The sequence below is a fragment of the Emys orbicularis genome, chromosome 20, assembly GCF_028017835.1.
Source record: "Emys orbicularis isolate rEmyOrb1 chromosome 20, rEmyOrb1.hap1, whole genome shotgun sequence".
Classification (NCBI taxonomy): Eukaryota; Metazoa; Chordata; order Testudines; family Emydidae; genus Emys; species Emys orbicularis.
In genome coordinates, this window is record NC_088702.1 from 8,299,130 (window position 1) to 8,322,623 (window position 23,494).

Consider the following 23,494-nt stretch of genomic DNA (forward strand, 5'->3'; position numbering starts at 1 on the left):
ACTGAGGACCATTCAGTAACAGCTATGTAGAGTCTGAAGAACTGTGGCTACTTGGAGAGTACACCAGGGCTGTACCTGGCTCTAAGAAGCACTGAGTCTCTCTCTACAGCAGGCAGTCCCCAAACTTTTTGCAACTTCTCCATAGACCACTGATGGCTTAGCACGACGGAATAGCTGGCTTGGGGCTGACAGCTGGCTTTCAGATTGCATGCGTCAGCAACTTGGGAGCAGACAAAATATAGACTGCAATTCAAAAATATGTACCCTTCACAGCACTTCCAGGCTGGCTCTAATAAGAGTTAATAAGCCATAGACAATTCTGCCCGGCGAATTTAAGCGCCAAGAAAGCCATGCCACCTGTATGTAACCGGTTCTTTCTCTGCTATTAAAATAATCACCATGCAATTCAAAACGCACTTGCGGCGTCAATAGGGTTCTGCCATTTGGATTCAGAAAACAGCAACCTAGGTAGAGATGGGAGTGGTCAGAAGGCCACCAGAGAAACGAGATACAGCAGGAACCCATAATTCAAGCAGGATAATGGGAAGGGAACTCATGCCAGTGGCAGAGCAGTTTGCAAAATGCGGAAGAGCAGCATCTGAAGCTTCTAACGAGCTTTTTATTTTTAAGAGGCTCCATCGTCGCTTATGTTTTATGCACACATTAGAGGATTTTGTTACCACAGGGATTCAAGCTACGAACATGTTTTCAGAGCACTATTAAGAGATGCTAAGATTGCCAGATGGAAAGCAATAGAGACCGGGTCTGTAGGAGCTCGGTCAACATCCAACAGTCAGTTCTAGTAGCACGTTTGTGAAGCAGGGAAGCCCCGCAAGAATGGGGAATGTTTGCCTTAAGTTGTTGCTGCATTTGGCAAGGAGGGGGCAGGGAAAGCAGAAAAGAAAAGAAAAAGCTCGCGCCGAGCAAATATTTCTAGGAACAACCAAGAGGCAGTAGCTCCTAGTCAGAGGTCGCTTGAGAGGATGAAACTTAGTTTAGACATGAACATACACAGATTCTCCCTCCACCCCCCACCAGTTTTGCAGACGGAGAAGCCGAGGAAAAAGGGCAGGGGAAGGAAGGGATTCGTTCAAGATTGCACAGTGGATTCAGTCACCGAGCTAGGAAAAAGGATCCAGGACTCCTGATGCCTGGGTGACCTAGCCACTAGATCACGGTGTCTGAACGGGACTGCACTGCTAAAATAATGGCACCTATTGGGCATGGATAGCGCACTTGTATGGGTCCGTTGCAGTGAGGGAAGTTCTGCTTTAGTGTCCTTTGTTGAAGCAACTGAAGCTACAGAGCATCCACCTCAGTCACACGCCGACATGATGCAGGGGAATAGATGGGAGGAGAGAACCAAGAGCCAGACAGCTAAGCCCCTGCTCCACTGGCAAGTCTGTCAACAGCAGAGAGCTTCCAGGAAGCAGTTACGTTAGCATCAGTAAGGCTAAGGGCTGCATTCTGCGCCCGGCAGGCTCCGTGCTGTGTCAGACACTAGCTTGGAAAGAAATGCTGAACGATTATAAATGAGGAGCAGAGTCATAGTCTAGTTGCTGGAGCACCAGGGCTCCTGGTAAAGTCCCCACCTCTGTGCCTCAGTTTCCCCATCTGCAAAGGGAGGGGTTATTTGGTCATTGTTCATATCGCAGCAGCAGCAAGGAGCCCCAAGCATGGCTCAGGACCCCATTGTGCTAGGAGCTGTAAGGACACAGAACGAAGAGATGGCCCCCTGCTTCAGAGAGCTTACAATGCAGGGCGCTTAGACTAGCAGGCTTCTGTTAGCCTAGCTTATTGCACGCTCCAGGGGTTCCCTGCATCCTTCCATCCCCCCCAAATTCCCTTTTTGGCCCCCTCCTGCCCCCATACCAGGGGTCCTCAGTCTCTCCCCCATTGCAGGGACTCTGTGCTGGCCCACTCCTCCCCACACCACACCAGGTCTCCATTAACCCATTGGCTGAAGCTGGGCTATGGTGCGGTTTTCAAATCCTTCCCTTTGCAGCACACTCCCCTACCTGGTCTCTGCCGCGGTTAATCCGGTCAGTCAACAGCTCCACCGTGTTCCTCTCCTCGTCCAGTTCCACCTCGAGGCGCTTGGATTTCTCCTGTGAGCAGAGCCCGGGTTATTCTAGCTTCGGATTCTGGGGAGGACCAGGGGTGGGGGGTGTTTTATGGGACACTAACGCTCCCCACCCCAACCTTGGATCAGACAGAGGGCCGTTCACAGAGTGTTGTGGCACTCCCAGGAGTTATGGGCTCACTAAGACATCAGTGAAGCTAGGCGGTTAACCCCGAGAGTGCTGGAGTAAGGATGTGTGTGTGACGGGGACTCAGTGGGAGAGCTCGGTAGGACCCCCAAGTCCCTACTCCTGAAACGTGATCCACACAAGTTGGTCCCTGGGCCTGTGCAGAGCCTCACTGCCTGCTGCGGGGCGCCGAGAGCCCCAGGGGCTGCCCCTACAGAACAGCCTGCAGGAAGGAGATGCCTAGCACCCTTTCCAGGAAGGGCCGCTGATTTCAGGCGCCCAACAGGAGGCACCGTTGGCTGAATTTCCAGAACGCTGAGCACCCAGAACTGGAGTCAGCGGCAGGTGGCCCTCACTTTTTTCAGAGGTGCTGAGCAAGGGTGCCTCAAGCCAGGCAACCAAAGATCAGCGGCCATTTTAATTTTGACGAGGCACTGACCCCAACCCATTAATTCCTTCCTCACAGAGCCACAACTTTCTAAGGACTCCTACGGGCCAGGTCGGAGGGGGGAGCAGAAGGGCGTCAGATTTGGAAAGCTATTTATTCTCTGAGGCCAGACAGGAGATAACTTGGCCCCCAGCACTTGCAATTTACACTCTTTGAAGGGGGGCATTTGTCAGCCAACAGAGAGAGTGTCCCCTCGTGAAATCCCTTCTTTAACAGGCTCGCTGCACTGCAGGGCACTGGGGATTTCAATGCAGACTGCAGCAGAGAGCCAGTTAAGCAGCCTTAGGACCCGTCTGCCATGGGATCTGAACCATGCTTGGAAAGAAGAGAGTTTGATCCTGCGTTAAGTTTCACTGCCACTAAGCTGGTTTCAAACCATATCGTTTGCACGGACAATGCAGACGGTTCGAGTGCATCGGAAGACTTTCCAGAACTCAAACGTGGCTTGGAAAGGCCTGATCTCCAGACACCATGTCCGCGGCTGCTTGGGTTCCGCTGTCTCTGCTCTGTTCCATACCGCAAAAGCCATCTGACTTTTCGAAGGGCTTGGTTTGGGTTGGATCTGCCTGGGAGCGCCATCTAAACGTGCTGGTGAACAAGGACTTGGATTTGATCCAAAGGGATTTAAGTTTTACCGTAAGGTGGGTTGCAGATCACTACAGACCTGCCCAAAGAATCTCAAGCCTGCTGTTGGCATTCAGACCAAAATAGCCACTTTATAAATCCATAAATAAAGAACCCCGGAAACAGAGCAAGTCTCTGCCATGAACAATTATGCTGCAAGGCTTGAAAGAGCTGAAACTAAATCAGTTACTTGGCAATTAAAGAAAGTGTTAAACAAAAGGTCCTGTTTCCAAGTGAATGAGAGACTCTGAAGACAACTCTGCCCTCTGCTGTTAAAAGCAGGCTTTGTACCACAAACAGCGCAGATGCTCTCCTGGATTGAGTGCATGCTCTCAGCCGTGGGCGGAACATTGGGGTAAACTCTCCGCTCTCCCTCAAAACAGAGTCCTCCCTTGTCATTTCTAGCCAGGCAGCTCCCAAAGTCTCGCTCCCTGGTGATTTGTCTCACCATTACACAGATGCAACAGCTGGCTCCTCTTAAAAACTTACTTGGTTGCTTTTAGTCTAACATCTACAAGCGCTTGGTTTTAAAAATCCCAGTTACAGCAGATATAGTTGCTCGTTAGCAGTTGCCTTTAACAGCACGAAGCCCGTGGCTGTTGCAAGAAAGTTTGATTATTGTTCTTGAGTACCTATTCAGAGCCCCACAGCCTAGGATGTGGAGCTGAAAGAGTCCTCCTTAAAAACAGGTGAACATTTGGGCTCTACTAACTCTGATGGTTTCATGACCACTATGGGGAGGGGGGCAGGGTTACATCACAAAAAGCCCCCGACATGCAGTCAGTGGGAGTTTGGCCTAAGGAAAGGCTGTGGCCATCAGGCTCCTACTGGCCCAGAACCTCAGCAATCAGCATTAACCGACCTGCTGTTTGCACGTGCTGGAGGGGAGAGCAGACCGTGTGCTTACAGGTGCTCCTGGGGAGAAGCAGCGTTTGACCAGCACCTACATAGCGATAGCACTAAAACAGGCCAATCCAGAGGCTTGGACTCTGGGGAACGAGACCTGGAGATACGGCCCCCACCCACTGCATGCTCATGGATGAGACTATGGGGCGGTGTCCCCCAGCTACGGCATTACTGGGGCTGCAAGCATGAGAGGCAGCACTGGTACCAGGGCAGTCTAGTCACCAGAGTGTTGTTGGGGGTCCCAGGCAGGGTGCCGGGGCTGGGGTGCGTCGCTAAAGGAGCTAGTTGCAGTTTCGCTGTCCCGCCCGTTCTGCGGCGGAACGGAGAACAACGCTACGTTCTGTGCGTGGGGATTTAGTGCCGGTGAGACGTTCTGGAGGAAGACGGCACAGACAGGATCGCAGCAAGGAGGCCAGTGGAGATGGGGGACTTGGTCATAAAGACCAGCGAGCTCCCTGTGCCAGAGGAGTTCAAAGCAGCACTAGGGTCAGGGAGAGCAAACGAACCTCCAGCGCTTTGACCTGCCGAGAGCGATCGTCCTGGGAGCGTTTCTTGGACTCCACCTCCTGCTCCAGGTTCTGCAGGCGCTGGGCCAGCACCTCCTTATCCAGCATGGCGCTTTCCCGCTCGGCCTGGCTGTCCTGCAGTGCTTGCTTCAGCCGCGTGATCTGCGGGAAGAGACGGCATCAGAGAGCTACCGCGCTCCCCCAGCGTTCCCCCAGAGCCTGCAGAAAGCTGCACGCGCCAGGCATCTGAAGATCTCCCCTAGTGACCACAATATAAGGCTGGCTCACAGGTGTAGCAGCTGCTGGACAAAGCAGAGGATCATGGTGGGGGGAGAAGCAAAGGCTGGGCCAGATAGGACCAGTGTGGTGCCAACCCTGGAACGACCCACCTAGGGGCCTCTGGTGATACCGTGTGGTTGATGCTTGCAGCGCTAGCGAGCCCTGCAGACAGCCATGGCCAACCTGCTTCGGCTGGAAGAGAGGGAGAGAAAAGAGCAACAGCCCCCGTTTCTGCACTGGGTGGCGAGAGGAGACTCTTCCCCCGCACCCAGCAGGCTCTGGTCTAAGGACACATCTGGGCACCCACGCATAGTACCAGTGATCTGCTCTCTGAATACCGGAGAACACCCAGTTCTGTCATCAGGGTGATTAACAGGTTTAGGAGGGGCCAGACACCACCAAGCTATGTACTTCAGGTAGCGAGAGGCCCTCTGAACAGCAGCTGGATTCGGAATAGCCGGGCAGAGCTCTCCAGCCCTGCGAGGGCACAACCCCACCCACACATGCTGGGCTCAGCACCGGGCTTGTGGGTTTCCCAGGAAGCACCTTAGAGGTTTCTGGTCTCAGGCAGGCAGAGATGCTGCAATTTCACGCGGACGGCGGGAATTACTCCAGCTTCGATCTGTCCAGTCTGTGTTCCGTCGGAGCACAGCAGCTGACTGAACTCAAGGGAGATTCCACTACCTGTCACTCCTCTTAGCCAGGGAGGGCCAGCCCAGCTCCAGGGGAGGGAACCAGAGTCTGTCCCCAAGTCCCCCCAGCGATGCAAGAGGGAGGGAGACACTTTCCTGGCTCACAAACAGAATCACTAAATTCTGACTGCAGGATCTTTATTGCTGCCCATGTGGGAGCCAGAAGGCACCCAGCCCGACTCTGGTCCCTGCTGGCGCTTGCTGTTACAGACGCTCATCCCTTTACTTGTCTACTGAGCAGATCTGATCTGTGATTGCTGGCGATACAGCCCCCGCAATGCCCTTGAGCACAGCTGACTTCAAGGATACAAAGCGGCCAGTCTCAGGTAGCGCAGCCTCTTCTGGAATTGGGGGCAAGGGAGCTCTAGTACTGTCGAGAGTTACACTGGCTGCCGCTCCTGTATTCTCCTGTGTTCTAACAGGGCTATGCTTGCCTTCAGATCAAGGCCTGAGCTGAGCAGGAAGTTTGCCTGAGGCAGGGAAAATGCACGACTTGGTTACACTGGGTAATTTGAAAGTGGACGAGGGACATTCACATCTTCCCTGCGCTAGTGATTCCTGGCAAACGCATCGTAGATGCCCTCTCTGAAGACAGCCCCTGGCAGGTTGTGAGCAAGACGAACCACCCGAGAGCCAGTGGTCTACCTCGTCCTGCAGCCGGCCCATGGTGAACTGCATCTTCTCCACCTCTGCACTGCGGTCCTTGGCCTGCTTCTGGGAATCTGCAATCTCCTTCCGTGACTTCTCCTTGTACTCCTCCAGCTGCGACTGCAGCATGGCCAGTGAGCGGTGGGACTCCTGGGCCATCTGGTCCAGCTAGAGCACAGGAGAAGGAGTACTTAGGAACCCACAATTAGTGTCCACGCCCAACCACCTCCCCCAGGCCACATGGGGATCAACGATGCCATTGGAGTCACACGGGGGAATCCCAGTTAACTTCAATAGGAGCGGAGGGAAGGGAGCTCTAGTAGGTTTAGACCCACCATGAAGAGGAAGAGAAGGAAATACGAGGATGTCCCTACAATACTGGTCAGTGGGCTAGACTTTCCCCTTTTCCCCCCAGACATTTGGTTTGAACGACAGAGCTGAGGCGGCTAGGAATGGCACTGACGTCCGAAGGAGATGTGCAAAGCTGAACTCAAAACAGAGATTTAGCACAGAAATGCCTATTAAAAACGCAGCTGGCTAACCCGGCTGGGGCCAGCATTACAAAGTCCTTGCAGGTCACCCAGCAGCACAGCTTAGATTTATACAGCACCTATCGCTGGGGTAATCCGAGCGCCAGAGCTCATCCTCCAGTGAATTTCATTAGCAAGCCTGGCGGGGCCAAAGGGCTGCAGAATGGATACCAGAGTTCACCCTACAACTCCCAAATCTTCTAGCACCCGGGAGATGCCAGGATGCTGCATCCCCTGGGGTCTCTAGTGAGCTGGGAAGATGTAATGGGTTTTATGGAGACTAGCAGGGAAGAAAAGCTCATCTATGCGAATATCCTCCTAAGCTGGGTGGCTCAGCACCTTCCAGATGGCTCCATATTTCAGCTGGTTTTGCAAGGCAGCTCCAGTTACTCTACTGGGCAAGCTCCCAATGCCACCCCTTGGAGAGCCAAGCCATGGCAGCACGAGCCACATGCGCTCCAGCTAGCGGGCCAGCCCGCCGCGCCTGTCACTAGTCGGCTCTGCAGAATCCCAGCCGAACGCCAAGTGTCAGCTCTGTAAGCCTTGGCGACAAATGGAGTTGGCAGCCATGAGACACTGTGTAATGATCTGGCCGTCCCCTTGTGTCAGGCACTGAGCAAGTAATAACTTTCCTACCCTGCAGCGTTGGAGAGAGTCTGGAGGGTCGCTGGTAGAGCGGCAGAGAAGCTTTTGCTGCAACAACGAGCATCTCTCCTAAGAGCAGCGGCGGCTCCAGGCACCAGCGCTCCAAGCAAGTGCCGGGGGCGGTGTGCCAGTCGCCGTGAGGGCGGCAGTCAGGCAGCCTTCGGCGGCATGCCTGCGGGAGGTCCGCCGGTCCTGCAGATTCAGCGGCAATTCAATGGTGGGTACGCCAAAGGCGCGGGACCGGCGGACCTCCTGCAGGCATGCCGCTGAATCCGCGGGACCGGCAAAAAAGCTAGAGCCGCCCCGCCTAAGAGGCGTCACCTGCTTTACTGCTCGCTTCCCACAACGGCCAGTTATTGCTCCTCACTGCGTTATCTGTAACCTAGACTGGAAACACCTAAATGGGAAGTAGTGTGGCCTAGTGGACAGTGCACTGGACTGGGACTCAGGAGACCGGGGGTCTATTCCTAGCTCTGGCTAGGTCCACACTACCTGCCTGATTCGGCGGGTAGAGATCGATCTGGGATCGATTTATCGCGTCTCATCTGGACACGATAAATCGATCCCAAAAGCGCTCCCCCGTCGACTGCGGAACTCCTGCTCGCCGAGAGGAGGAAGCGCTGTCGACGGGGGAGCTTGCCTGCGCCGCGTGGTCCCGCAGTAAGTAAACTTAGTTCGATCTAGGAAACGTCGACTTCAGCTACGCTATTCTCGTAGCTGAAGTTGCGTTTCCTAGATCGATCCCCCGCCCCAGTGTGGACCAAGCCTCTGCCTCTGGCCTGCTGGGTGACCTTGGCCCAGTTACTTCCCTGCTCTGTGCCTTAGCTTCTGCATCTGCAAAATGGGGACAATGGTACAGACCTCCTTTGGGATTTACTGATCAGGAGCACTAGATAAAAGCCAGGGATTATTAAAAGCTTGACTTTATCTGTAAAAGCTCCCTGCAGTTGCTGGGGTCTCTTACGGGGTTTGAGACCCTTACCCTGCCCTCTGTGCCTAGCGCAGTAGAGGCCACTCTCACAAGCTGATGAAATACTAGCTCACAAGAGGTTAAGAGAGCCTCTTATAAACAAAAACAGAAGTGTCAGAGCTTGTAGGACAGCTGCATGGCAACTCCTAGTCATGTATTCGCTGCTCACAAGCTAGAACGATACACCCGAGAACCATCTCGTTCTATGGCTAAGAATATGACTAACTTGTTTTCCCCCCCAAAAGGTTTCATTGGCTTCTGCTAGCGCCGGAGATTAAAAGACTAAATTCTACTCTAGCCGGAGGAAGAGGAAGTAGAAAGACTATTCCGTGTGTGCTCTATTAAAGGGCTCCCAGACGGAACTGTGAGCAGGAGCAAAATACAGTGACCGGCGGTGCTTGCTGCTGGCTGGGCCGGATGTGTTAGCTGGGAGTGGGCAGGCTGGTTGCCTAACAGGGAGAAGAGAGGCGTCCCCTAGAAAACCACCTCCCCACCTTGTGTGCTAGTACGGCCCAGGTAGGGTGCAAGTCACCTAATCTGTTGGTGACACCAGTTGATGTTCAGAGGATCAAGCCCAATGTCTCTGAAAGCCCCCCCAGCCAACAGGACACCATGGTGGGGTGGAGCGGAACGGCTTATGAACCTGATGCGTCTTAGCGTTAACGTTTCAACGCAGCCAAGTCCTGTTTTCAAGAAGGTTGCTGGTAGGGTGACCGGATGTCCCAATTTTATAGGGACAGTCCCATTATTCAGGACTGTGTCTTATATAGGCACTTATTACCCCTCCCCAGCCCAGCTCCCCGTCCTGATTTTTTACAGTTTCTATCTGGTCACCCTAATTGCTGGACAGATCAGAATCCCAGCCCTTTGCAAACAGAGGCCTCTCCCCTTGTTGGTAGCAAATGCCACCAGTGTAAGATTGGTGGGGGTGGGGGGAGATTTAAGTGTGAACTTCTCAGGACTAAGATGGCCACACCCCACAGAGACTACATGTCCCAGCATGCAGTGCAATAACTTGATCCAAGCCGCCATGGGACACCATAGGCAACACCTGGCCCCTCCCCCAGGCTTTAAGCCGGTGACATCAGCTGAGGCATCTCACAAACCTCTCTGGTCAGCTTCTCGGTGGTCTTATCCAGCAGCCTCTTCTGCTCCTCCAGCTCATTCTTGGTCCTCCTCAGCTGCTCCTTCTGCTTCATCTCCTCCTGGTGCGAGGAGTTCAGCACCTGGTGCTCCTGAGACAGCCGGCTGAGACTCCTCTGGGCCTCTTCCAGGCGGCTCTCCAGAGACCTCTTGGCCATCAGCAGCTCCTGCTCCTGCTCCACCGCCTCCTCCAAGGATTCCTCCATCTGTCTGCGATCAGCCTGGAAGGGGAGGAGCTCTCAGAGAAACACAAAGCTCCCGGGGACTTCAGGGGCTGAGCTGGAGCCGTGAAATTGACAAGCCAGCTCCCCAGCAGGGTGGCTGCGCCGCCTCCGCTCCTGGCTCAGGCTGCCCCCCGGGCTTCTCAGCTCCCCGCTAGGAATGGGGCAGCCGACCGGACACCGGGCGTGGATCCCCCTGGGCTCTCAGCTCCCTGCCGGGACTCTCAGCCCCCCCACACTACCCCTCTAAAGTTGGTGGAAGCGCTCCTGGCGAGGACGTGTCCCACTGACAGAAGAAGGGCAGCGTGGACACAAATCACGGGGCAGTGATTAGTAGTGGCTGTAACTCTATAGGCCGACTTAACTTTATAGTGTAGACATGCCCTGAGGCACTGACTTCCTTTAGGTCTGTGCAGCACCCAGCACCATGGGGCCTTCAAGAGGCTCCTCTGGGGAGGAAGCTGGGGAAGGAGGTGGGTCTGTATGCAGGGCAGTGCTGCGGCCCTCCTGTACCTCCAGCTTGCCGATCTTCTCCCGGAGCCTGGCCTCCGAGCCCTCCCAGTTCTCGGAGAAGTGCCTGTACTCCTTGACCTGCATCTCCAGGCCCAGGATCTTCCTCCTCAAGTCGTCGTTCTCCTCTTGCGTCTCCCGCAGAGCAGACTCCACGGCCTTCCTCATCTGCTCCGTGGCCTCCTTCTCGCTCTCCACGGCCACCTTCACCTGCACGCCGGGCAAGAAAACATGTACTGGTGAGTCCAGGGCCAGACTTGGACACCATCCGCTGGCACATGGGAAGCCGGCACTCACAGGAGCAGGTCTCCAGAGGCTTCTGCCCAGCGGAGGGCCAACGGGCTCACAGGTGCGGATCTTTGGACAGAGGGTGCCCGTTCCGCTATGGCCCCATGCACAGTGAGCGGGCATCTCTGCAAGAGGCAGCACCTCTCGCTTGCTGGGTCAACGGGAGGTGGCTGGGGGGTGGGAAATGGAGCATATGACGGAACTCCAAGGAGATGGAGGCAGCACGCAGCCAGACACGCCCAGGGGGCATTGTGGGCTCAGAGATTTGCTGCCATCTCAGGGGGAAGGTGCAGCAATACAAGCTATGCAGAAGGCGTCCCAGATCTGTGGCCTGGGTACAGTCCTGTGCCCCACTCCCCCTGAGCGGCTCCAGTCACTGCCCACCGGTGCCAGTTACCCAGGTGTGCAGCCTTCAGCACGCCTGGCTTGAGGTCAGGCCGGGATAGGCATTCCCGGGGGTCCTCTGCTATAGGGGGTCCGAGCTGGGAGATCCTGGGCTCTTGCCTTGGCAGCTTCGTCGTAGTCCTTCCTGAGCTGCTGCAAGTTCTTCTGGAACTGCTGCTTCAGCTGCTCTACCTCCGTGTCACGGCTGGCCACCTCTTCTTGGAGCGCCCCCTTCAGGGCGGCCAGCTCCCGCTCCCTCTGGTGGACCAGCTCGGCCTGGGCCTGCTTCTCTGAAGCCAGCTCCCTCAGCTCCTCTTGGGCTTGACGCAGCTCCTGCGGGGGGAGGAGGAGGAGGAGGAGAGTTGCTGACAGGCTTTAAAGAGCATTGAATACACGCCCCAAGCTCTGGGTGTCCTGGAGGCGCTCACGAGGTAGCCAGCGGCCTAACAGAGAGGGGACTGGGCTCCCAGAGAGCCTGCTACCCCCAGTATAGCGGTGGTCCCCGTTAAGGCCACTGCGTTGTGGTAGCTAGGCCTGGGCAGGAAGTGGTTTTTCCTGTCCCCCCTTTGGAGAGAGAGAACGAACGAACCTTTTCAGCAAAAGATTCCCGACCTGCTCTAGCCATAACCCCCTGGGCCCTGGGAAGCAGAGAATAGTGGGGCAAGCTCTGATCACTCCCTTACCCTGCCCTCTATGCCAGCGGTTACACCAGTGGTACAGTAGCCCCACGTGCCATGGGGATCTCAGAGAGCTCATTTTAAGGCACCTTTCTGCTACCAGAGTGGCCTGAAGAGGCGTTGGTACCCGGGAGAACCAGGCCCCAACCTTCAGGCAGTTCACACAGCTGCTCTAGGAGTCAAGAGCCACCTTCCTTCTGACCACGCCCTGCCCATCATACCTTCTTCAGGGCTTCTGCTTGGCTGGCATCCACGGTGCTGTTCCTGACCTGGTCCACTTCCACCCGCATGGCCGAGAACCGCTCCCGCAGCTCCCGCAGCTCCTCCTCAAACTCCTCCCGCTCCTGTTTCACTTGCATGAGCCTGCGTGCGGGAAGAGAAGTAGTGCCAGGTGGGCTCCCCGTTGCCCCATGGGAGAACCGTGGGGAGTCTGACCCTGGGGGAAGCTGGGCTGAGTGGGAAGAAAGCCTATGAAGGTCACCAGGAGGGGTGCAGAGACTCAGATGGTGGCAGCATGCCCTGTGCACACCAGCCGAGCCTGAGCTACATGACCCCCCCGTCCTCCCTTGGGTAATGCTGACAGGATCAGAGAGAGGCACCGTGCACCTCCTTGCTGGGCTCTGCATCGGCAATGCCAGTCACCTGTAAGCCTGTCCACCGGCCGCATCACAGCTTCTGCCAGTGAGCCCCAGCCAAGAATCCTGCCTCGATTCTCCCTGGAATGACACCCTAGAGACAGGTCTGGAGACATCCCCCAGTCACCTTTCCTGGATTTACAGGAAAGAAGTTTGACTGGATAAAATGGAGCAGCCGAACCCTTTAGGGCCACTCTAGCCCCTGGGCAGATCGGCACTCGCTGACCACGCCCAGTCACAGCTGCGATCCTGGGACAGACACAGCGCATCCATGAGAGCTCACTCCTGTTTGGTGCTGCGCAGCTCCTCCTTGTTCTTCTGGAACATCTCCCTCCAGTGGCTGGTTTCCTCGTTGCTCTCCTCCAGCTCCTTCTGGAGGTTCCTCACGATCGAGTTGATTTTCTGCCTCTCGATCTCTAGACTGGCTTGGTCCTGGGGACAGGAACCAAGCTGTCAAGCATTTGCTGTTGGGTTGGGTGCATTTACTGCAAGAAGGCTGGGGAAGGTTATGCCTTGGTAGAAACCTCTGTAAAATTTACACAGGGTTCCTTACAGCTTTGCGTGTACTCAGTGGATCCTGCCAATCATAGGCGCCAACTCCGTGGGTGCTCCGGGGCTGGAGCACCCATGGGGAAAAATTAGTGGGTGCTCTGCACCCACCAGCAGGCAAGCTCCCCTCACCCCCTGCCCCACCTCCTCCTCCTCCCCTGAGCGCGCCACGTCCCCACTGCTCCGCCTATCTCCCAGCACTTCCCACCTGGCTGCCACCAAACAGCTGTTTGGCAGCGTTAGCACGCTCCAGGAGGGGGGTAGGAACGGGAACATGGTGCGCTCAGGGGAGGAGGCGGAGCCGGGGCAGGGACTTTGGGGAAGGGGTCGGAATGGGGGCAGGGAAGGGGTGGGAAGAGGCGGAGTGGGGGCAGGGCCGGGGGCACAGGGGAGGTCGAGCACCCACAGGAAAGAGGGGAAGTCGGCGCCTATGCTTCCAATGCACACCCAGCCTAGATCCTATCCTTCGTTACACCAGGGTCATCTGCAGCAGCTTCTCTAAAATCTAGGGAGCTCCCTCCACCTGGATACTAGCGTAACACAGCAGAATTCAGCACCACGGAGAGACATATTCGAGCTATCACTTAAGCAAGTGATTTGAGCACCCACATGTAGCGCTTGGGTCAGCGGAGTCAGAAGTTCAGTGCTGGGGGAGGAGGAGCGCTAAGTACGGTGCCCCTTTTCACCGACCAAGGCATCATCTGAGACGTGGCACCAGTTTAAGTGAAGCTGTGACCTCTTTTAAACCGGCTTTCGTTAAATCACTGAAGGCTGCACGGACGCGGATTCTGGTCAGCTGTGCGGAGCAGAAATAAATCAGGTTCTGACCCAAATGAGCATCCATGGAGCTTTCTGAACCAGCTAGAAAGCTGTTTAAGAGAGATCATACCCTAAGTTAAAACGGGTGCAACTTTCTGGTATAGCCCAGAGGGTCACTGTCGCTGAGCAGGGACGTGCAGTGCCCATGGCCACACTGCTCCCTAGGATACTTTAGGACAGGAAGCAAAGGTCGTAGCCAACCGAAAAATAACTCGGGGGGAGGGCATTTAAGGGAAGCAGGCCACTGCTATGATTTTCTATGGTTTATAAATCCAGTCCGTAAGACGAGCAAGCCTTAATCTCCTAGCAGACGCCAGCCGTTCCCCCAACGTGTTCGCTTTACGCTTCCATTTCACGCGTCTGTGGCTTTACCTGAGACACGTCCTCCATGTTTCGCCTCAGCTGGTCCATGTCGCTCTGGTACTGCTGTGTCACCCGGTCCAGCTCCTTGTCGTGATTCGCCACCTCCTCCTTCAGGGCTCCTTTCAGCGCCGTCAGCTCCCGCTCCCGCAGCCGCAGCTGTTCTTCTTGCTTCTGTTTGGCGTGGAGGATCTCCTCCAGCTCCTCTCTGGTTTCCAGCAGCTCCTGAGGGGAGGGCAGGGACAGAGATGCTTTCACCACCTGGAGCTATGCGATACATCTCTAGCAGTGCTGTAGAGAGGCAATCTTGGCTAGTGGATAGAGCACTGGACTGGGACTCTGGCAACCTGGGTTCCATTCCCAGCTCTGCCACTAGCCTGCAGGGTGACCGTGGGCAAGTTACTGCTCCTCTGTGCCTCGGTTTCCCCATCTGCTCAGTGGGGATAATGAGACTGACCTCCGGTGCAGAGGGGTGAAGGGCGCTAGGGATTATTGTTGAAACGCTGATTCAGGGAGAGGCCCTGCTCCCCCCAGTGCTGTAATTCAGCGCAGCACCGTCGGCTTCAACAGCCTCATCCATTTACCCCGGCTGAGAACCGGGCCCACGGCGCACTCAGGATCCAAGACGCGCGATCGGGCGGCGAGAGTCACGTACCTTCATGAGCTCGTCTCTGTCTGCAGAGTCCACCGAGGTTTTCCGCAGCCTGTCCAGCTCCTCATGCATCCCCATTAGCTGCTCTTCCACGTCTCCCAGTTTGTCCTCTGCCTGCTCTCTGGCAACTTTCACTTCCATCAGCCTAGAGGAGACCATGCGAGCCTGCTCAGAGCCAGCCAGGGCAGAGCCGGGTCTCAGCACAGTACAGCCAGAGCCCCAGATACAATTCTGGCCCAGACACCGGCTTGCTGTGATCCCCCTCAGGGGCCAGGTGGCCTAGTGGGTAGGCCTCTGGGCTGGGAGTCAGGAGACCGGAGTTCAATTCCTGGCCTCGGACACAGACTCCCTGTGGGACCTTGGGCAAGTCATTCCATCTACCCTGTGCCTCAGTTCTCCAGCTGTACAATGGGAATAATACCTCAAGCGGGGTAAAGTACCTCAAGAGGACAAAGCCATTAATGGCCTTCAGGTAGTTAGGATCAGCTAGAGAAGGCAGGTCACTTCCTCCTCTGTGCCTCAGTTTCTCCATCTATAACACAGGGATGCCTGTAGCCTAACTCAGCGGGTGGAAAGGGCTTGTTAATGAGGGCGAGCACGGTATCCAGCACGAGGATCATTAGCGCTCTGCCAGGACCCGCGTAGCCCACCCCAGACACAAGAAACGGCTCCTACTCTTGCAAACGGCTTTTCAGCTCCTGGGTCGTCTTCTCCAAGGCCCCCTTGAGGCGCCTGCACTCGTCCTGCGCCTCCTCCAGCCGGCTCTCCAGGTTCCGAGCAGCACCGCTCCTGGCCTGCTCTGCTTTCCGGCGGAGCTGGGAGAGGGGAGAATAGAGCGTTAGCGGCCACGGAAGAGGGAGGGGCTAGGATTTAAAGGGACGCTGCCACCAGCTAGCTTCAGAGAAGGTTTCTCGCGGCATCCCGCAAACAGATCCTGAGCTGGCGTAAGCCAGCCCACTGACTTCACCGGAACTGGGCCAGCTGAGGATCTGGTCCTAAGGGGATCAGGCACCTCACTCCTAATTCAGGGGGAGGGAAGGGGGTAAAAAGGGGATGAGTTTGTGCAGGGAACTGGTTAGGGGTAGGCAGAGAGAGAACACAACCCACAGGCAGCCCTACAGCGGATATTCCAGTCCAGGAGTAAAGGGTGAGACCCCTACACAGTACTTACAGCCCCTGGACCAGTATAATTACAGAGTCACTGGCCGAGTCTCCCCCCGAAACCTCCCCATTCCATGCTGGGGTGTATGGAGACAGCCCAGAGCCCAGGCCCCCCTGCAGCCCACCCCCACCCAAGGCAGTGGAGGGGTGGCAGCTCCATAGGGCTGGCAGCCTCCCACCACCCGCCCAGCAAAGCAGGAGTTTACTGTCCAGTGCCTCTAGCTGACCAGGTACTGGCGTCACCTTGGTCTCTTCATCTAGTTTCTGCTGCAGCTCCTCCACCTTCCTCTTCAGCTCACTGTTCTGGGAAACAGATGCTCTCGCGTCCTCAGGAGGCACCACCTGTCAGACAGAGCCCCCTCTTTGTGTAACACAAGCACTCTGGAGATGCTGCCTGAAGTCAATTACTGGAGAAGAAGGACGGGCTTGTGGTTAAGACACCGACTGGGATGGGACTCTGGAGCCCTGGGGCCAAGTCCCAGCTCCGCCAGGAATGGAACCAAGATCTCCTGAGTGCCAGTCCAGTGTTCTTCGTCCTTCTCCCTCAATGCTCAAGTAGTTCGGGCCACCAATTTTAAACTTCCCTTAAGTTAAGGGCGGGAAATGCTTTTTTTTTTTTTACACACACACCTGACACTAGCAAGCAGCCCTCTGATGCCAGCATCAAAAGATATGGCTCCGAGTCCTGCCAGAGGTATGTTGGGCCTCAAGCAGGAGGCTCAGAAATGCCAGTTTTAATCAAGACCGCTGTCATGTCAGGCAAGCTCCGAGCACAGCACACAGCAGCCAGCACCAGACGAGCTGCGATAATGGTGGAGTCGGCAAAATGGGTTCAGATCTTTTAATATAGAATATTAAACGGGAAATGCACTCTCTGTTAACATCTCCAACAGCGTCAGAGCAGATTCCTGAAAGGAAGCCATGTTGCTTTCATACACAGCTAATTCTAGGTATTAAAGAGAGTCATTTCTGTCTGCTTCCCTGGAGAAGGTGACAAACAAAAACAAAAACAAAAAAAACAACCAATTCCAGGGCCACAGGAGAAACTGATCTCTTCCAGCTAATGGGATCATGTAAACACACACAGACTCCCAGCCCCAAAACTTTCATTCTTGCTTTAAACTGCTTACAGTTGCAGTTCAGAAAGGGTAAAAATATTGAGCCCTACAGAGCAAAGCATGTCAGATCGCCAACTTGTCAAGCCTGGAATCCAACCTCCAGCTGGGGCCAACCGCTGAAAAGCCCACAATGCATCTGACCACGCTGCGTATTGGGAGGCGGGGGGGGGGGGGGGGGAGGAGGAGGAGAAAAGCATCCTTCCTGACCCCCTGCCACAGGCAGCCAAGTTAAAACCTCAAGTACGAGATTGGACTCTCCTTGTTATCTTCACATGCATGGGCATGAATATTTGCAGAAATCTGGACATAGTACAGCTCCCTCCTGGAACAGGGCGTTCCACAGGTGGGCTATACACTGCATGAAGCTATAAGCAGACTGCGATTTCACCAGTTCTCCCCAGAAATGGGTGTGCGTGTGGGGGGGTATTCTTTCAGCAGGATGCATTGAGCTGGAACAACTCAGAAGGGCTAAACTTTGGGGAAGGCCCTTTCCTGCTACAGATTTGCATCGTTGCGATGAACTAAAAGGCTTAATGGAGACGCTCAGCCCATTGGTGCTGGTCAGGAGAAGAGGGTAATGTCTACACTGCAGCTGTAAGTTTCCAGCTCATAAGAAGAATGTAAGAATGGCCCTACTGGGTCAGACCAAAGGTCCATCTAGCCCCATCTTCCGACAGTGGCCAGTGCCAGGTGCCCCAGAGGGAATGAACAGAACAGGGAATCATCAAGTGATCCATCCCCTGTCGCTCATTCCCAGCTTCTGGCAAACAGAGGCTAGGGACACCATCCCTGCCCATCCTGACTAATAGCCATTAATGGACCTATCCTCCATGAATTTATCTAGTTCTTTTTTGAACCCTGTTATGGTCTTGGCCTTCACATCCTCTGGCAAGGAGTTCCACAGGTTGACTGTGCATTGTGTGAAGAAATACTTCCTTTTATTTGTTTTAAACCTGCTGCCTATTAATTTCATTGGGTGGCCCCTAGTTCTTGTGTTATGAGTAGTAGTAAACAACACTTCCTTATTTACTTTCTCTACACCAGTCATGATTTTATAGCTCGGGTCAACATTCCTGGGCTAGCTTTGACTGAGTTAGTGCACTAAAAATAGCAGTGTTACCATAGCAATGCAAGTTGCCCAGAGAACAATCCCATGTGAAACAGTAGCTAAGTAGGAGGACGGTTAGCCTCTCCCGCGGCCCTGGCATGCTGCTCTTTTTAGTGCACTAACTTGATCAGAGCTAGCGGGTGTACGTCTCTCCAACCAGGGAATCACACTTCCAGCTGCAGTGCAGATGTACACCAAGAGAGAGGGCAGTCATCCTGGCCGATCAGCACCACCCAGGCTTGATAATACAGGGGGTGAAAAATTCACCCTTCTGCGGAGAGCCGGGTGCCACACAAATCTCACAGGGCTTTTGCACTGGACTTCATCCAGGAGTGAATGTCACTCTCTGCAAAGTAAGGGGAGGCTGGTATGGAGACTTACAGCGAGCGCTTGGATCTTCTCAAACATCAGGTTGGTTTTTCTCTTCAGCGAGCTTTCACTTTCTTTGCTCCTGAAAAAGAAACAAGCAAATACCAACAAAGAAAATCATTCAGGTTAAAAAGGGACATAGCCACCGCGGGGAGAAGCAGAGCAGTGTTTAAGGCACTCGCTTATGACTCTGGTTTAATCCCGGCTCTGCCACAGGACCTGTGTGACCTTGGGCAAGTCACTTAACCCCTCCGTACCTCAGTTTCCCCATATGAACAAGGGAGATGATTGCTCTTCACTGCCTCATAGGGGCGTTGAGGGGATGAAATACATTAAAGATTGTGAAGTGCTCAGGTACTTTGGTAACAGGGACCAGGTAAGTACTTAAGAGACATACACACTTCTGTCCGGAATTTTTAACTTAATGTTGTTGCAGGTAACACTTCAGATGAGCATCTCTGGGGCAAGTTAGAGGAAAGTTCTGTTCACCGCTCCCCGCAGTTTGAGGCTCATACTGTATGAATTGAAGGTAAAGGGGTAAGTCCCTCTTTACAAGAAGCCAGGGGAGTGAAAATCTGAAAGTGAGTGTTTCAGTCAAGTGTCCACAAGGCGGGGAAGGGGGAAGAAGAGAGGTAGTCTTTAAACCCTCGCTTTCCCGTAGAGAATCCTTGTCGTGATTAAGTTCAGCGGATCAGCTGCCTCATTTGCCCTGTACTCCCACCCAACAGACACTATCTACCTCCACAGGATTATTTAAAACAGAAGGCAACTACGCTAGGAATTAATTCCCTTTGTCGGCTCCAAGGTTGCCAATTTCCACCTTTCTAGAGTCGCTACTGCTTAGCCAAGAGGCTTACAGTTGTTAGTTCGTGGGCTAAGCTGTAGATCAAGGGTTCTGAAGCGTACACTCCCACAAGATGCCCAGGGCACTAGACTCCTATCCCAAGGTTAGATTTAAAGGGACAGAGTTTTGTTTCATTAAAGGACCAATTTTCCTGCACATCTGGGGCCAGATTTTCTAGACTCCAAGATCTAGATTTTCTAGATTCCAAGCCAGAAGGGCCCATTGTGATCAGCTCATCTGAGCTCCTGTGTAACAGACTCGATAGCTAGGCTCCTGTTTAGAATAGATTTGCCTAGCGAGAGCTGTGGGGCAGAGTTCATTTGAGAACCACCGCCCCTTTGAGAGAAATGTGGGTCCCTGATACATCATGTTTGCTGGGGCCCCACCTCCTCCCATTTCACTTTATTTACACAGATGTTACAGATGTTTTGGGGAGGGGGGCCCTGAGCTCAGGGCCCCAGTAGAATTGTGCCCCCTTTTACCCCCTGCCTCTGGTCAGCCCTGATCTCACCCCCGAGATGATACAGCACTTCTTTGTATTGTTTCAGAAACCTCTCACTAAAGTGAGTTTATGCAGTGTTGTTGGAGCCATGTTGGTCCCAGGATATGAGAGAAACAAGGCGGGGCAAGGGAATCTCTTTTATTAGACCAACTTCTGTTGGTGAGAGCTGTAAGCATCAAAGCGTGTGCCTCTCACCAACAGAAGCTGGTCCAATAAAAGATATTCCCTCCCCCACCTCGTCACCCATAGTTCATGGCAGCGAAGCACTCAATGCCTCCAGTCCCCCATGCTCCAACAGAGCAAGCTGCATATCAGACGCTGCTATCCTGTCTAACACTGGACCCAAGAGCGCTCGGCCCAACACTCACCCATCCTTCAGGATGCTGTAAATCAGTTCCTTGGTGTACTCGCTGCTCCCAGGCGGAGAGACTTCCTGCTGGTCTTTCAGAAGGTCTGGAGTGGACTTAAGCTGCTAATGAGACAGGACAAGCGTCACCTGATGCTCACTGCACAGCAGTAGGACCTGCCAGACGGGATCAGACCAATGGGCCCATCTAGCCTGGTATCCCATCTGATGGCAGCCAGAACCAGCTGATTCAGAGCAAGGCGCAAGCCAACCCCACCACTCTCTTTATAGAATAACCTACCCACAGGGTAAGTTTCTTCTTAAGCCCAGGCAATGAGTGCTTGGCTTATGCCCCGAAGCAGGAAGATCTGCATCCACCTAGGACGCCGTCACCGTGCTCCCTATGTTAGGAGAGGACAACAGCAGCAGTTTTGCAAGCAAACGTGGCTGGGATCGGATGTAACTAGGTGTAGGTGGCAGTTAGGTTGCAGCCCTTAAGGGCCTAGCGAACTTCCGAGTCAAATGCACCTCGGGATCTACGCTCCCGGCATTGAACTCTAGTGCATAAAGCACTTGGAAATAGGCCAGCTGGGAACAGCATTCCGTAGGAAGCAGCAGAAGATGGGGCATGCCGATTTCCGGTTGAATAACCACACTGCTGCAGCCACCACCAGCGTCTGGCAGGGCACGTCTACGCTGCGACTGGAGCACAAAGCTAGTGGCAACCGCAGCAGCAAAGTCTCAGCAGCACGAGCAGGGGTGGCTTGACTCTGTCCCCAGGGTGCCAGGCGGAGCTAGCCTGGGCAGCGGCGGTTCACTGCTACCCTTACTGCCATCACACCTCCCGACTGCAGTGGAGGCATATCCTGAGATCAGGGACCAATGGCGTCACCTGGGCAGTGACCTTGAGGCCCAGAGAGCTAATTGGGGGGGAGGGATAGCTTAGTGGTTTGAGCATTGGCCTGCTAAACCCAGGGTTGTGAGTTCAATCCTTGAGGGGGCCATTTAGGGAACTGGGGTAAAAATCTGTCTGGGGATTGGTCCTGCTTTGAGCAGGGGGTTGGACTAGATGACCTCCTGAGGTCCCTTCCAACCCCGATCTTTTATGATTCTATGATTAAGGCTCCATCCTGAGCACCGACAGCAGGTGGTTTGCTGGGCTGTCGAGAAGTCAAGCACATCGCTATTCCCGTGCTTAGAATGAAATAGGTGCCAAAGCACGGCCAGCGTGCCGAGCCCCGGGCAGGCCTGAGCCCCGAACCAACAGTTACCTGCAGTTCTGATTGCACTTGACTTTGCTGCTGCTCAACGACAGGCTCCTCCAAGCTTTTATGGCTCCAGTCTCGCGTCAGCTGGGCCTTGACTGAGTTTTCCTTCAGATCTTCCCGGAGCGCTCGGTTCAGGCTGCCGGTGCGAGGCGCATTGGCCGCACCAGGCTGTTTGGCGGCCAGGCCCTTCGGCCCTTCCCTGAGGCGATCCTGGAGCTGGACGGAGCTCAGCTCTCTGGCATCGGCCGTGTCGTGGTAGGACACCCTGCTGTCGAGACTCTGCGACCGCTTCCTCTCCTCCAGGGAGATCCGGCTTCTCCTGACGGCTCGGCCCCTCTGCTGAACCTTCCCATCGAACTTCGTGATCAGGGAATCCACCGAGGACAGCGGCTTCGTGTCAATGTCACTTTGGTCAGCTGGCTGCCGAGGCCCGGAGGACTCTGGGTCTGGTGATGGCTGCTTGCCTACAAACCTTTGTCCAGAAGCTGCACGGGATTCCTGGCCGGGGTCAGTCCTTTTCCTGCCTGCAATGTCCAGCGTGCTGCTGCTCTTGGCACTGGCTGGAGCCTGGGATCGGTATGTGCCCCCGCTCTGCATGCTGAGGGGGCTTGGGCCATAGCCCTCCTCGGAATTGGGGCTTAACAGAGAGCTGTGAGATTGAGTCCTCCTCAGCTCCTCCCCAAAAGGCCTCTGGGGTGGCAGCTGTCTGGAGCTGCCCTGAGGGGACGAGGAGCCATCCCTGCGGTAGGAATGAGCTGCCTCAGCTCTGACAGGCCTCGTCTCCCTCGGGTAGCGCTGGGAGCCCAGCTCCTCGTCAGAGGTGCTGTACTGGGAGTTATACTGGGAATGTCTGGCCACGTACCGGCTTTCCGGCAGCTCAGAATCAGAGCTGATGGAGCCCGGGCCTTCCCTGAGGGAGTTGGGGGGCAGCTGCTCAGGCCACTGGCTGGGAGCGGGGTTCCCGTATTTACTCTCGCTTTTGATCTGCACCCCGAAGGAGTCCTCTCCTTTCGCCCCGCTGTTCAGGACCACAAAGGGCTGCCCGTCGATACCCTGGACCCTCACCGCGACCCCATAGGAGCCTGCCTTGGAGTGCTTGGGCCTGATCTTCTGGGGCTTCTTCATTTCCTTCAGGTCATCTATGAATCGGATCTGAACCCCGTAGTCCACGGGATTTGGCTTCTCGGCCATAGCTCCATTCACATGCCGCTCCATCCCCGGGGGTTAAAAGCACTCCCGCCTCCTGCAGGGGAAAGAGGAAAACACTCTCATGCCACTGGCCCAGCTGGGGTTAGGTAGGGAGCCAGGAGCAACTGCTGGCAAGGCTGCGCTTGAGGAAACTGGGCTTATAGATTTCAAGGCCAGAAGGGACCGTTGCGATCATCCAATCGGCCCTCCTGGATCACACAGGCCAGATCTGTTAGAGGAACATCCAATCTGGATTTAAAAATTGCCCACAATGGAGAATCCACCATGACCCTTAGTAAATTGTTCCAATGGTTACTCTCACTTTTAAAAACCCACACACCTTATTTCCTGGCTGAGTTTGTCTAGCTTCAGATTCCAGCTATTGGCTCGTGTTCGACCTTTCTCTGCTAGATTGAAGAGCCCACTATTAAATATTTTCCCCCCCATGTAGGTACTTGTAGGCTGTGATGGGGCGCCTGCCCCACACTGGGCTCTAAGGGGTTAATAGAGCCCTAGGGAGGCTGCATAGGTGGCAGCCAATCAGAGAAGGGCCGAGGGGAGCAGCCAAGCAGGGCCATATAAAAAGGGAGCTGCAGGGCAGAGGAGGGGAGTTCTCTGCTAGGAGCCCAGGGAGGAAGGACTGTGTCCCTGGGAGGGCTGAGACAACTGCCAGCACTCTGGACAGAGCAGTGCCGCTAGCAGGGACTGGGGGAGCGAGAGACAGCTTCTGGCTGGCTGCTGGGGTTTGCAGGCTGAAGCCCTGAGGCAAGGGCAAAGAGGATACTGGGGCCATGAGGAAGTGGCCAATTAGCTGCAGTAGCCACTAAGGGAAGTGGCTTAACAGCGGACTGCAGG

At 54.9% G+C, this 23,494-nt stretch overlaps 1 protein-coding gene across 1 annotated transcript in view; it reads right to left on the minus strand.

Annotated features, from left to right (window-relative positions):
• Positions 1-22,666, minus strand: part of CGN (cingulin) — a 37,912-nt gene extending 15,246 nt beyond the window's left edge. The window contains exons 1-15 of the mRNA XM_065420245.1: positions 21,455-22,666; positions 20,206-20,309; positions 18,504-18,573; positions 16,140-16,238; positions 15,411-15,550; positions 14,739-14,880; positions 14,096-14,308; positions 12,639-12,787; positions 11,942-12,083; positions 11,164-11,376; positions 10,375-10,581; positions 9,604-9,861; positions 6,350-6,520; positions 4,734-4,895; positions 2,019-2,108 (exon numbers count right to left, since the gene is read on the minus strand). Of these exons, the coding sequence (XP_065276317.1) occupies positions 2,019-2,108; positions 4,734-4,895; positions 6,350-6,520; positions 9,604-9,861; positions 10,375-10,581; positions 11,164-11,376; positions 11,942-12,083; positions 12,639-12,787; positions 14,096-14,308; positions 14,739-14,880; positions 15,411-15,550; positions 16,140-16,238; positions 18,504-18,573; positions 20,206-20,309; positions 21,455-22,666 (3,372 nt within the window). The remainder of the gene's footprint in view (positions 1-2,018; positions 2,109-4,733; positions 4,896-6,349; positions 6,521-9,603; positions 9,862-10,374; positions 10,582-11,163; positions 11,377-11,941; positions 12,084-12,638; positions 12,788-14,095; positions 14,309-14,738; positions 14,881-15,410; positions 15,551-16,139; positions 16,239-18,503; positions 18,574-20,205; positions 20,310-21,454) is intronic.
• Between the last annotated feature and the right edge of the window lie 828 nt (positions 22,667-23,494).